Source organism: Chelmon rostratus, chromosome 8 (assembly GCF_017976325.1).
Source record: "Chelmon rostratus isolate fCheRos1 chromosome 8, fCheRos1.pri, whole genome shotgun sequence".
Classification (NCBI taxonomy): domain Eukaryota; kingdom Metazoa; phylum Chordata; class Actinopteri; order Chaetodontiformes; family Chaetodontidae; genus Chelmon; species Chelmon rostratus.
In genome coordinates this window covers 10,717,823-10,732,555 of record NC_055665.1, presented here as the reverse complement: position 1 = coordinate 10,732,555, position 14,733 = coordinate 10,717,823, and the positions used below count along the sequence as shown (strand labels likewise).

The following is a 14,733-nucleotide window of genomic DNA, read 5'->3' as shown; positions in this document are numbered from 1 at the left end:
GAAAGAACGAAAGAAAGAAAAAATCGAACTTTACAAGCACTTCTGGATTTTAAGTTTTGTTTTTGGGGTGGTTGATTCTACTGATATGTCCAACTAAATTGGGACACGTGGACATATTTTTGTATCTAAAGGATGAGCTTTGCTTGCAGTTTGTAAAACATTCCGGTGAGCATGCTTTTGCTGTCACTGACAGCACAAGTGAAGAGCCTGATGAACAACTTTATCGATTGAAATTGGGATTAAATTTTAATTTGAATAACTCAATATCAAAAAGAAGGAAGAGTGGATATCACAGGACTGTGAACTGGTAAGAATCAGTGTTACTCTTGTGTACTCTGTGTACAGACTCAGTAAAGCAGCTGCAGCATTAAATTATTGTTTATTCAAAGGTTGTTTAAAAAGGATCTTAAAGAAAAGGATCTTCAACCACTCCAGCATTGTTTTTGTCTCTGACCTGTTCACTTTGTCATTTCAACAGATATGCGGGGATCATCCCCAGACTCTGGGCCTGAAACATAAACCAAAACCACAACAAACAGACAGACAGATCACTTCAACTGTGGAGACGACCATCGTGCTATCCAAAGACCTAGCTTGACGCACGGAGACGGACCGACAGACGGACAGTCTGATGCCAACTGTCTCCACTGTCAATCTCACGGCACCACTCCTCCTCCTGTTGCTATGGGCAACCCACCCCACCATGGCAACCAACTGGCTGTAAGTCTAGCGTGCGAGGGAGGAAGAGAAAGAGGGAGTTTGTTTGTCATGCTATAACTTTTAAAAGATGGTGACATGTCTCTAAATCTCTTTCAGTCGCTCCCCTCGCTTTCTTTGTCTCACTCCTGGTGACCTTTTCTCTTTTCTTTCTCTCTGCCTGGTCTTCCCCTTGTTTCCATCTTCTCTAAAACCATGCCCAATCATCACCTCTTCTTCCTCTTTGTGCCCCCTTTTCTCTTCTTCATGTGCTTCTTCCTCCCCTTTTCTTCTCTATGCATCCTCTCTTTTTGCACCGTTGCCCAATTAATTTCCCTTTCCAAAACCCGCTGTGAGTCACTACACCACTCCCCACCTTTTGTGTCCCAGCTCCCTGGCGAGGCTGCCTCGCTCCAGGCCCGTGTCCGGTGCAGCCCCATGTGCACGGCTGAGGGGGCTGACCCCGGGGCAGGTGGGGGTGTGCAGGGCGCGAGGGGAGGTCATGGAGTCCGTACGCAAGGCAGCCGAGATGGTCATAGAAGAGGTATGGTCAGAGGGCAAAGGGTCTCAGGGCCATTACCTGCAGGAATCAACGCTATTTGCCTCAAAACACAGACTAATCTCATAATGCTATCATTATCAGCATTATCAGTGTGTGTTGGACCTCATAAATTTTACATGAGCTGCCCCCCTGGTCTCACTACTGTGTATGTCATTGTCTAACTCAGTGCCAGCACCAGTTCAGGAATCGCCGCTGGAACTGTTCCACCACCCCACGTGGGATCAATGTATTTGGCAGAGTCATGAACCAAGGTATCCTCATATTGAAAATGCGTTATGGAGAAACACCTGCTGATGAATCCATACATTACACACTTCAAAACAAGAATTTCTGCATCTCTATTTTGGATTCAGGGACTCGTGAGGCGGCCTTTGTGCACGCTCTGTCCTCTGCCGCCGTGGCAGTGGCTGTGACCCGAGCCTGCACCCGCGGGGAGCTGGAGAGGTGTGGCTGTGACAGGAAGGTCAGGGGGGTCAGCCCCGAGGGTGAGCTTGGATTCCATTGCATGAAAAATGTAACCGGTAAATCCACACTGAGTCACGCACACACACGTACCAAAAAATGCTGCTACACTGTTTTCTGGGCTAAATCTTCCAAGTATGAAGCACTAATGTCCACATCCCAGGCAGGTACTTTCCCATCAGCTGTCACCGGCAAGACACCTGTGCTGTGGCATTACTGATTAGATTGAGGCAATAAGGGCAATACATTTGAAAGATTGTAGCAGCTGCTTCTGCCATGTGTGATCCAGTGTTGGATTTACCATTCAACAGCCATCTTTTCCTGCTTCAAGGGTGCAATGATCGGCTGTACTGTGTCTCCAACCACAGGTTTCCAGTGGTCAGGGTGCAGTGACAACCTGTCTTACGGTGTGGCTTTCTCCCAAACATTTGTGGATGAACCAGAACGAGCCAAGGGGCTGTCAGCAGGGCGACCGCTCATGAACCTCCATAACAACGAGGCTGGTCGAAAGGTTGGTGGCATCACACTTAATTTCCAACTTCGTCATCTGCTCCCCTTATACTCACTATCTTCTCATCCTCAGGCCATCCTTCACAACATGCAGGTGGAGTGTAAGTGTCATGGCGTCTCTGGTTCCTGTGAGTTGAGGACCTGCTGGAAAGTCATGCCTCCATTCAGGCGTGTCGGTGTTGTGCTCAAGGAACGCTTTGATGGAGCCACAGAGGTATCAGAATACACTGCAACCTCTTTTGAAACCTTCAAAGCTCCCTGTCTAGCTCTTTCAACATCATACTCCTCTTAGGTTCGCTTGACTCGTATTGGATCCAGGACAGCCCTACTCCCCCGTGACCCCCAGGTCAAACCCCCTGCTGCCCGAGACCTTCTGTACCTTGCGCCCTCCCCAGATTTTTGCCATCTTGACCCAGACAACGGCATCCCTGGGACTGCTGGTCGGAGATGTAATGGTAAGGTCAACGGCCATCTCAAAGGAAAATAATCCATTTATCAATGAAAATGATTAGAGAAAAATGATGTTGCTCTCCTGTAAAACACATCCAGGAACCTCTCGGCTGGCACCAGATGGCTGTGAGCTGGTGTGCTGTGGGCCAGGGTACAGAGCGGGCCGGGCTGAGGTGGTGCAGCGCTGCTCCTGCAAGTTTTCCTGGTGCTGCTCAGTGCGCTGCCAGCAGTGCAAGAACACAGTCACCATTCACACCTGCAGAGTCTAACAGGGCCCAAACAGCAGAAAGACCCAAACAAACCACTTGACAGACACTTGCGAACACAAGGCGGGAAAAGGATTGTAGACAATAACCAATTCACACTTCTGGAACCAAGTTACCTTAAATTCTGGCCAAAATAAGTCCTAATTCAAGTCATTTTCGACTGAAGCAGTGAGGCCAGAAATAAGCTTGAGGATTCTGCTGTAAAAGTTGCAAAGCAAAAAAAAGAGCAATGACAAAGCATTAATTGTAAGTCAGGCACAAACAAAAATCACCTTCAGAGATGGACAGATGGGCAGGCACAAACATGCATGCACACAAATACACATGAACACAGTCCACATCTAATCTCACACTGAACTGACAAAGCTTTTGAAGCCGAACTTAACCAGAACTAACAGGGAAACAGTGCAGCACTATCTTTATGTTACACAACTATTCGCGTTGTGTCATAGACTAGCAAGTCTTTGAACATTGACTGTATTTATGTCTTCTTCTCTATTCTGGTTTATTTATTATACGTCAGAGTGTTTGCTTCACTCCAGCCTCCAGCAGCAAAATAGCAGGAATAACTTCTACTTACATCAGTGTCTGTCTTGTGTTTTGTCCCTCACCTTCATGTGAAACTCTTCTGTGTGTTCCTGCATGAGCAGTGCTTTTAGGTCTGTTCCAAAAATCTAATAAACACAGTAGTTTTATCCAAAATATGTGTTTCTTGTGTTTCTTAATTGCCAGACCTGTGTTAAAATATTGTCACATGAGAAATTTCTAACTCTAAACACATACATCGGTTGGCTGCAAAGTTAAAGGTAGGCTACCTTTAGGAGTCTTTGACCACTTGAGGCACTATGGAGCAATGTTTTCTGGGCTGCACGCGAGCAAACATTCACAGTTGCAGTTCAGAGAGGTTCATGGACTATTTTTTTATACTTGTACAGGATTTTGTTTTTTGTTTACGTGTTGTTGTTGTTTTTTACCACCATCCACTAGGGTGGCATGATACACAGTCATGCTGACTGCAGAGAGTGGTAAAGATAATATGTAATGTGTGCAAGCCGTAAAAGAGCTGTTTGTTCAACAGAACAAAGAACTCCACACAACACCTTTGCTATAACTAGAATTATGTCTCTTAGAATTTGTCATATGTGCTGTATTCTCCCACAAACATACAAACAATGGCTACTTTGCATGTTGTTAAACCATTTTATTAAAAATATCCTGTGATTACAAACACCCAAAATTTTACTAGCAAAGGTTACCATCTCAATCTCTATCAAGATCAAGATCTGTTCAAAATATTACAACTTAATTTGTTATATTGTCGATCGCTCAAAGTTGGTAGTCTAGCAATAAAAAATTCTTGATAAAATAAAAACTCAAGTTTCAAAATGAATAACTGCTAAAAAATTTCCCAAAACAAAGTCACGGAATTATTACAATATTCACAAAAGAAGAATAAAATAGAAAGCCATAAGTCAACTGAAGAAGGGAAATAGGTGAAAATGCATTTGGCGTCCACAGAGGTCTCTGGGACTATCTTTGTTTGGAGTGACAATAAATCTCTTGTGCTTTCATTCTTAAATCCAGGTCAAAAAAGAAAGTAAGAGAGTACCAATTAACATTAAGTTGCCCCTTTCAATGTACTGACTAAATATCAGAAAAAGGCTCAATGTTAAAGGTGTTTCCCATTAAAATTTCCCAACACTGGGTTTAAAAGCACCAAAAGACCAAAATACACGAAACACAGAGGAGGCCAAAGGCAACTCGATAAAAGAGTCTCTTTTTTTTTCTTTTTTTTTTGAAATGGAGCAACAGTGACAGGCAGGGGGGGCCCGCCCCACCTGAATATTTGTAGAGGAAACACTGCAACTTAAAAAGCTTTCAGAAAAGGAGATAGGTGACACTTACTGCATACTGAAGTTTTGCTCCCTCAGCCTCTTTCAAAGTTTATTTTGAAGGCACAAACAGTGTACACGTGTTTAAGGATAAGTCTCAATGGCACTGTACCTCCCTTACCCTTTTGCTCTGTCCTTTTTTTTTTTTCATAGCGGCCATTGGTCTTTCTAATGTTTTGATTCACCCCACCTATTTCTTACACCATCCCATCTCTCACTGTCGTTGTTCATCTATAGCAGGACGCACTTTTTCTTGGGTTTGTTCTCAGGAGGCTCCAAGGCTGCCAAGATGGCCTCGTCAAACACATTCTTAAGCCCTCGCTGGTTGAACAGAACAGCAAACAAAGCAGAGGGGAAATTAGAATACTATATACTATATTTACTAATACAATATTTTTATTGCCGGTTGTAATAAATATCGTGTTGCTTTCAGTGTGATGAAAACCATGGCCCATACCTGTGTCAGAGCTGAGCACTCCACATATTTGACAGCCCTGAGCTCACGAGCCAGCTTCTCTCCACTCTCAGATTGCAGGGGGCGCTGTTTGTTCTTTGCCAGCTTCTCGATCGTGTTGCTGTCTTCCCGCAGGTCCACTTGTGTGCCCACTAACAGAAAGGGTGTGCGTGGGCAGTGGTGAGAAATCTCAGGAACCCACTGGGGAAAAGAAGATATAAAGATATTTAGTCTGGGTAGCTCAGTACTCTTTTGGTACTGAACAAAATGTGCTATTTGCTGTGACTATTGAAACTGTCTGAAAGCTGACTTTCGATGTCTGGTCAGACTCATAGTAAGTTATTCTTTGATCAAATAGTTCTTGATTTTAATAAATGTTTGCCAATTTCACACAATTGTCTCTTTCTCAATGTCAGGAATCATAAATATGATCTATCTAATGTCAGCACCGTAACTCAGGTACTTGCTCAGGTATCTACCTCCTCTAACCCTTTCCTCATGCTTCCACAGTACATTAGTAAAAATCATTCCCAGCCAATTGATATTAATGACCATAAGAAATTTTAGCATTGGCACTCATAATTCTGCCACTGCAGAACACACACAATCACACAAATACTGAAGGATTCAAAAACTGACCTTCTCTTTGACGTTTTCAAATGATGAGGGTGAGACGACAGAGAAACATACAAGGAAGACATCTGTTTGTGGATAGCTGAGAGGGCGCAGCCTGTCGTAATCCTCCTGACCTGAGAACCGCAATCACAAGAGGAAGGGGAAAGTTTTTGTTTCAAAGTGACACAGACAACAGATAAAACCAGAGACTTTCAAAGAAATTCCTGATACCTGCTGTGTCGAACAGGCCAAGAGTATAGGGCTCTCCCCCAATCATCACTGTCACTGCATAATTGTCAAATACCTTTGAAAAAAGATGAATTATTTGACAAAAACAAAAGAGAGCATGTTTAATTGCATTGCATTTCAATAAATATTAAAGAGAAAGAGAGGTTAAGTCAACATATTTAATGCATACAGTTCTTTTTCACATGACTGAATCTTTATTAAATCTTCTTACCGTAGGCACATATTCTGAGGGGAACTTGTTGGTTGTGTAGGAGATCAGTAAGCAGGTCTTTCCTACTGCACCGTCCCCTACCACTACACATTTTATAGTCTGCATCTAAAGGGACAAAGAGAAAGAAGGAAACATCAAGAGAGTGTTGGTATACAGTATACCACGCATATAGCCAGCCACTGAGAGAGGAGGTAATACACATACAGCCTAAATATTATCTCCACAAGGACAATATGCAGTATGGCCTCATATACAAGAAGTGAAACAACATGAACAATGGCCACACATTTACATTAACAGGACAGGCAACATCATGAGCAACAGACAATTTTGAGATACTTGTACATAACTTGAGTATTCCATTTTCGTTATTTTATAAAATCTTTTTCATTACAGGAAGAAAACATTTTACTATTTACTCCTCCACATTTATTTGACAGATACAGTCACTAAATTAAAATTGTTCAAAATTAGCTCTAACTTAACCAGCGACGACATCAAAATGTATCTGTAATAATAATCCAATAATGTAAAATACCACTCTGACATGGTGGCTCTGCAGCCTAATGAGTGCTTTTACTTCACAAAAATTATCCAGAAACTATAACAGATTGAGATTTTACATACAAAACATATGTTAACTTCATAAAGTATGATGCATTAGTACAAATTAAGCAGCCATACAATATTTGTAGTAGTTAAAATGATCTCAACTGAACTTGACCTGCTACAACATTAAATTGCTTCTGATATGATTATGCATCAGTGATGATGATCCAAAATCATAATAATTAGTATAATACTCACAGTGGCCTTTTTTTTTGCATAGAGTACTTTTACTTTTTATTCACTGAGCATGTTCTGCCAATACTACTTACATCCTGTTACTTAAATCACTTGATGAACAACATTTGTACGGTGTGATATTTATAATATATAAAGCACTTAAAAATAGCCCCAATCTGACCAGCCACAAGATTGCTTCTTAATGTTAAATATTAAAATTTCTTTATTCACCACATTTATTTCACAGCTACTAAATTCGCATTTTTAGGTATTTTAGGTGGTAAATGGAGTTCTGAGTGAGAAAAGACACTGGAAGAAATAAGAAAAAAAAAATCACACAGGTCGTACTATGCCTGTTGTTACATGTGCATGCCGAAGATTATTGATGACAGTGAATCACTTCCGCATAGGCTACATACCAGAGAAGTTACAGAGAAAAAAAAAAACACCGACGGCCTATTAGCCCCATACAATTTAGATGCGGATACTGCCCAACACTTCCGCTAAATAAGCCGTTCATCCGACAAACTGAAGGCTGAAAAGTGCTGAAAACTTGAAATGTAGAAGAAATAGTCAACATAAAACGAACAATTAAAGCTCAGCCTGATAATAGCTGCACTATTAGGTGTGAGTGTATTAGCTCAGATTGATAAGTGAGGAAATCTGTCAACTGTCACATTGTGACCTCGGCTACTTACTAAACAAGGAACAGCTCAATGTTTAACGACAAACACAAGAAAATAATCGCACAACCGGCGTTTGTTAACTGACAATTCCGGCAACTTCATCAACCAGACTGATGTTAGCCGACACAAAATTAACCCTGATGGCTAGGAAACTTCAACACACTGCGAATTTATAAGAAAGAACAATACAATTAACAAGCGTCTCTTCTGAGTAAAAACTTTATATCGCTTAGGGAACTCTGCTACGTGTGCCCCGTAGACAAATAAAGCATAAATAGTAATTTCGGACTGTTTTTCTAACTCTACTCACCGTTTTTCTTCAGACAGGTTAGGCGTTGGTTACATCCGGGTTTGAGGGTCGAGTTACTTTTTGCGCAGCCGCAGACCAGACGAGTCACAGTCATAGCTGTAGAGTAAACACCGCTGCCTGCTGGACAGAAGCGCACACAGCAGGACATTCTCTCTCTCTCTCTCTCTCTCTCTCTCTCTCTCTCTCTCTCTCTCTCTCTCTCTCTCTCTCTCTATCTATCTATCTATCTATCTATCTAAGTTACAGTGCTCATGTAGAAAAACAGGCCTCTGTAACTGTATAATAAGAAACTGGTGGTAGCATTAAAAAAGGCTTTAAATAAATAAAAAAAAGATATGATTTGAGAGGTTATCTAAAAGATGTAACTGATTCTGCTGGTCTCAGGTCCCCAGGCAGGGAGTTCCACAGCTATAGATATACTTACAAATATGCGTACAAAACCACCTTTGTGTATAGATAGCTATTTTTCATACAATCTTGCAATCTTCTTTCCACTCCCATGTGCTCGTGCACTACCTGGACCACCAATCTGACCTGTATAGAGACATTTCTATGTCTTGCTTGCATAATAGCTATTTTATATTTCTATCATGTTTAAATTTGCTTTTATTTGTTTATGTGTGTATTTTCATCTACACTGAGAACTGCTACGGAGAAGCAGAGGAAAATTCCTTGTGTGAACATATTTGGCTGGTGAGGTTGACTCAGATTATGTTGTGCTTAAATGGTACATACAGTACTGCCAAATGATTTTGAAATCAAACAAATTATTACAAACTAACAAACATTTTGTAAAAAAGATTACTATGAGAGCCTCTAGGGAAATACTTTAATTTGAAAAATATTGAGGCCGGAAGTCACTGTTGCTAGCGCTGATGCTAACTTCACGATAGTGTTGCTTCTCTTTGTCAGAGGACCGACTTCCGTTTTCATGTTTGGTCCAGATTTCTGGAATTTACTATCTTGTGAGGCTGAGCTCTCTGTCACTTTTATTAACAGTAGCAGTGATTTAGTGTTTTCGTGACGGAGCTAGTCAAAGGTCCTCCATTTCAGCCTGACAAGAGTTTGAATCCGTCATCCTATTTCATCCTCGAAAAACACGACTGTTTACCTAGCTAGCTGGCTAGCATAAGCCAGCTGAGTTAAATCACCTAGCATGTTTCGGTTCTTGAATGACGTTGATGACGACCCCTACATGATGTAAGTATTGACATTAATTTAGTTTTGTTTAGACACCGTTATCACCCTGTGTTTCCTAAGTGGTAGAAAATGTACTTACTGGCACGCTGAGTCATATTTTTTCACTGTGGCTTAAACAGGTACCTAACGTTACTCTAGCCAGCTGTGGGGGCCTGCAGTGGTCCACCATATTGGATAGACAATAACAAAAAAAAAAAAAGCTGTCAGAGCTCAACAGGACTTGGTTAACCAAATAGTCGTTAAAATATCTACTTATCAGAACGTACGTATCATTGTTTCACAAATAACTTTAAGATTGACATATTATTGATGGCAGGTGGCAGTTGGATTTTCTAGTCAAGGTACTGGAACAGCTTCACATAATACCAGAGGAGAATTCCCCACATGACACATACATGAAGCTGAAAACTGCTGACCATCCTGCCCTTTGCTAAATAAATGAACGTTCGTTGGCTCGTTTGAAAGGGCTGAGTAAATCTGGATTAATTTATAGACTTCATGCAGTTCTATTGAAACTTAAGTTGCTCTCTTTGGGAGTCCTGTGTGCCCGTAGCGTATTCACAGCCTGTCACATCATTAGCAGCAGCACCTTCAAAGCAATATTTAGAGTCAGGGTTAGAAGCATGTTGCCATTGTTAAAAAGCCTGATGATTATTTTCATTTAGATGAATCTATCTATTATTTTCTCTAGTGCAAATCCCAAAGATCTTCAGTTTGCTGTCATGTATGACAAAAAAGCGTCAAGTGCTCACATTTCAGAAGGTGGAAATATCGAATATTTGTCATTTTTGTTTAACAGTGTTATCAAAATAGTTGTCGATTTATTTTCTGTTGATTGACTCGTTGAATGATTGACTAATAATTGCAGCTCAATAAAGTCTTTTTTGAGCCCATTCCATGTTACTGAAAGTAAAACAAAAATAGAAAATTTTACTCAATTTCTGACAACTTGATTTGAGTTGAATAGTTATTTTCTTAATTGAGTTAATTGACAAATTAATTGCGAACATTTTGATAACTTCTTAATGGCTTAAGTCATTTGCCAGGTAAAATGCCTCTTAATTTGTGAGGATTTTGCTGGTTGTGTTTAATATAATGTGAAAGTTAATATTTTGGTGATACTTTTTCATTTTTTTGACATTTTGAGGATGATTAACATGTTTTACAAAACCCATTTTTTCTTTAACAAAAGAAATTCTCTTTTTTTCCTCAACACAGTCATACAAGCTCTTTTAAAAATAAAATACCGCCTCTAAAAATGGTTCAGTTATGACTTAAATCTGTGAACGTTGATAAATGAATTAATAAATACACTTCTGAGCTAGACACCCAGCTACACCGTGTCAATTCTCAAAAAAGAAGTCAAACATTTTCACTGTAATCTGTGATTTCTTCCAGGGATCCATTTGCAGCTCACAGACAGCAGATGAGGGCTCTGTTTGGACCATTTGGCATGGACCCCTTTGCCCTCGCCCCCCAGATGCAGCCACATCGTGCACCACGCAGACAGGTAATTGTCAGTGTTGATGGACTTTATTCATGTGTTTCGTGTGTTTGGTATCCGCATTAGGTCGTTTGTATTTTTGAGGTTTTTGAGTTTAAGTTGTATATTTTCTTCTAGGCTGGTCCATTGGCCCCGTTTGGCATGATGGGAATGGTGAGTAACTATAACCTTCTTCAATAGCTGAAAGATATATAGAATGTATTTGTTTAAAAATGTCTTTTAATATTGCACATTACACACGTACAATGAAATGACTTGAATGTGTCATCAAAAAGAGCTTTAGGTGGAAAGCACAGTTCTGTGTGAAACAGGTATTCTGCTTTGATTAAATGAACCAGACTAAGGATGTGAAATAGCCCAAAAGTGTACGGACAATGAGTTTAGAAAATACGAGTACACAATATGTTCTTGAATCTGTGTTTGTCTTTTTTTTCACCTTATCACCAGAATTCAGTGATTACTGAACAAACGAGTAACCAGTTTTGCATTGTCATTCAAGAATATGATTCCAGGAATTGCGTCTTTGCCATAAAAAAAAGTGTGTCTAATTCATCTTTTTGCTCTGAAAGTAAGGCTGTGGGGCTGAATGACCCCAGTTGCACTGAACTGACAAGGAGCACTGTTGTTTTTGAGGCGTGCCGCTCTGTTTATACTTGATGTTTCATCAAACGAGACTTTAAAAGCTCTCCTTTAATTTATTTCTGCAGGGCGGAGGGTTCATGGATATGTTTGGAATGATGGGAGAAATAATGGGAAATATGGTGAGTAGCTCTGTCAACCAGTTTCCCTTAAACAGAAAGTAGTTGTCCTTATGAATGAAACCTGTGTCTGAACTGTGCCATCCATCTGACCTTCTATTTACTTTTTATCATTTTCTTCTTATCATTTTCTTCTTATAGGAAAGAATGTCCGGTTCACCAAACTGTCAGACGTTTTCCTCTTCAACAGTGATCTCCTACTCCTCCTCAGACTCAGGGGCTCCTGAAGTTTATCAGCAGACCAGTGAAACAAGAACAGGCCCAGGAGGGGTGAGAAGAACTAACAGTTGTTGAAATGATTATAGTACATAATTACTTTCCTCAATCTCCAAGAGCAAGCCTGACTGGATATGTAACCTTCATGCTTTGTTAGTCCAGGCGTGACTGTGGCCTTCTGGCCTCATTAACACATGAAATCACCAGTAATTGTAGTGACAATAAATAGATCATGTACAGTATAAATATCATAGTTGTCAGAAAAACATTTTGCTCTGAGTTCATCCAGAGTGCAGAGCATCCACTTGTTTTAGTGAGCTGAGCTGCTGTCACTTCAGATCCGTGAGACACGGCAGTCCATGAGGGACAGCGAGAGCGGCGTCGAGCGTCTTGCCATCGGCCACCACATTGGGGATCGTGCACACATAATGGAACGTTCACGAAATCGCCGCACTGGAGACCGCGAGGAACGACAAGACTTCATTAACCTTGATGAGAGTAGGTTATTGAGCCAGAAAGATTGATGGGAGGAGGGGGCATTCATCTCTGCCAAAACTTTAAATATCAAAACAACAATTTGAAACAAGATATAAAAGTAATGTTATTTAAGTGCCTCACAGTTAATAATGCTGCAGTGGCAGTAGATATATGTTATTTGCGTCACTTAACAACTTGCCCACCGTTCCCACCAGATGACGCTGCAGCGTTTGATGAGGAGTGGAGGAGGGAAGCAGGAAGATATGTTTCCCCGAATGCCCGGGCGATTGAATACGGCCGAGATCGACGGGCAGGAGGCCAGCAGCTGGCCCTTACTGCTCCTCCCAGCTCAACGTCCCCACCAGGCCATCGGCATGAGTCACCCAGACACCGTCAGCCCCACACCCGTCCACGTTACGACTGGTGAGAGGTAAGAGAGAGCCATGGGTATTCACAGCTGGTGGGTTTGCTCTTAATTTGTATTTGAGTTTTACACATACCAATCCGTTGGCTTTGGCTGTTATCTTCCATATATATTTTTGTGCTATTTTTAGCATTATTGTCACAATTCCGTATTGAGCACTGACAGTTTCTTTTTCACTATAAAATGTACTGATCAGAACATTTGTTGGCTACAGTTGCTCAAAAAGCAAATTTAAGACATTCAAAGCAAAAATGTTAATGATTATAAACATGTAATTGTAGGCCAATGTGTCAGATTTTTTAAATTCTCAAATTTCAATCAATCTATAATTTCCTGAGTGAATTTCACTTAACTTATGCTAGATTCTTAGGTTTTAACTAAAGCATTAATAGCAAGTGTTTTACATTAGGATCTTCATTTCATTGGTTGATCAGTTTTACACAGTTGCGCCACTGAAATAGAGCTTGTGGCTTTTATTCTGGTTTCAGAGATTCTTAAACATCTAAAAACAGGTTAGGTCAACACTATATAATATATAATACTGGTAAGCTTTGCTCAAAATTTGTACTATGAGGCTCCTATATACTGTACAATAAGTGATCTTGCATGTTCATTGCGTCTTTCACTGTATGTGATGCATGTAATGAACTGTATCACTGAATACTAACACCTTTAAAGCATGTCAGATTGTGTGATGGATGTCTGTTGAATAGTAGCGCTATAATGTTAACACAAGAGTAGGAAATATGCACATCATCAGCTTGTCATCCATCTGTACCAATGCACTCACGTTTTGTTGATTTGTAGATCTGGGTTGTAACAGCTGTCCCATTGTTAACTCAATTCATACTGTCTGAATTTTGACGCAAGCTGTTTTCTAATCCCCGAACTGCTAAACAGGCTGTTGTTGGGTGTGTCTCACCATTTTGGATGGACTAACTATGTTTCATATTGTGTTAAAACAGAATATTCAGTTGTTGAATGAAAGCTCTGATGATTCCCCCTGCCTTTCCGTCATGGTAAACACTGGTGCCTTGGTTGACTGTCGCTGCAGGTATCACACTTGGACCACCAGACGGAAGGAGTTGAGGGAAGATTTCCCCGATGCTGTGAACCACGCTAAAGACGGAAGTTGAGGATCATCACAATTGCCCGTCGTAAATGTTTGATATGACTGGACTGTCTTTCCATGAACAACATGCAGTGGGGGACAGAAGTATTCAACACGTTAACATGTTTTTCCTTAAACATTTTTACAATGCAGCTCTTCACATCAAAGTGAGAGCAGACATTGGTATTAACTCAGTAAAGCTGCACATGTACAGAAATCCTAACAATCTAATCCATAAGAAACGTGACAAATGACAGCTTGGTCACATGATTTGTTTACTTGTATTCAGAGGTACTAACCTACCGACATCACTGACCATCTAATTAGCACACACTATAGTGCTTTTTCTTACTGTGTTTAATACTTTTTTCCTCAGTCATTCCACTTTATTCTGCATACGTGAATGTTAGGATTTCTTTATCTGTGTAGTTTTATTGGGTTAAAACCAATATCTGGTCTTCATTTTGTGTGAATAGCTGCATTAGAAATATGTTTAATGAAGAAAATGTTGACATATTGAATACTTATTTCCCCACTGCACACACACATATACATACACACACACACACACTTGATAGTTACATTTACAGTTCTTCTCTACTGTTCCACTCAACAGACACACACACACACACACACACACACACACAGCGGCACCCTTGTCTAAACATGGGTATAACTGCACTCACTTTATATATACTCATTCTCAAAACTTGACATGTGTTTTCACCCACTGCACTCAAGTGCTACAGTATACAGTACATCTGCTGTACAGTCCGTTTTATGTTTGTGAAGACACTAGTGTGTCAGTGAATTGAATTGTATACTGTTAACTAATTAACTAAATAAAAGTTCATTAAACATTGTTAGATAATTACAAAATTTGTCTCTATTGTG

General features: G+C 40.4%; 3 protein-coding genes across 3 annotated transcripts; 2 read left to right on the top strand and 1 right to left on the bottom strand.

Annotated features, from left to right (window-relative positions):
* The first annotated feature begins 631 nt into the window (after window positions 1-631).
* On the top strand, window positions 632-2,949 carry wnt4b (wingless-type MMTV integration site family, member 4b). Its single transcript, XM_041942068.1, has 8 exons — window positions 632-720; window positions 1,087-1,240; window positions 1,425-1,509; window positions 1,612-1,743; window positions 2,089-2,231; window positions 2,304-2,444; window positions 2,523-2,685; window positions 2,780-2,949. The coding sequence occupies exons 1-8, from the start codon at window positions 632-634 to the stop codon at window positions 2,947-2,949; spliced, it is 1,077 nt and encodes a 358-aa protein (XP_041798002.1).
* A 1,183-nt stretch (window positions 2,950-4,132) lies between these two features.
* cdc42l (cell division cycle 42, like) lies at window positions 4,133-8,212 on the bottom strand. Its single transcript, XM_041942126.1, has 6 exons — window positions 8,150-8,212; window positions 6,368-6,472; window positions 6,139-6,211; window positions 5,932-6,041; window positions 5,296-5,493; window positions 4,133-5,159 (listed from the first exon to the last, which is right to left on the bottom strand). Exons 2-6 carry the CDS (start codon window positions 6,470-6,472, stop codon window positions 5,070-5,072), a joined length of 576 nt encoding a protein of 191 aa, XP_041798060.1. The 5' UTR covers window positions 8,150-8,212; the 3' UTR covers window positions 4,133-5,069.
* Window positions 8,213-9,048: 836 nt separating this feature from the next.
* On the top strand, window positions 9,049-14,711 carry mlf2 (myeloid leukemia factor 2). The gene is made up of 8 exons (XM_041942087.1): window positions 9,049-9,349; window positions 10,748-10,859; window positions 10,971-11,006; window positions 11,561-11,614; window positions 11,753-11,881; window positions 12,166-12,325; window positions 12,520-12,734; window positions 13,783-14,711. Exons 1-7 carry the CDS (start codon window positions 9,306-9,308, stop codon window positions 12,729-12,731), a joined length of 747 nt encoding a protein of 248 aa, XP_041798021.1. The 5' UTR covers window positions 9,049-9,305; the 3' UTR covers window positions 12,732-12,734; window positions 13,783-14,711.
* The last annotated feature ends 22 nt before the right edge of the window (window positions 14,712-14,733 follow it).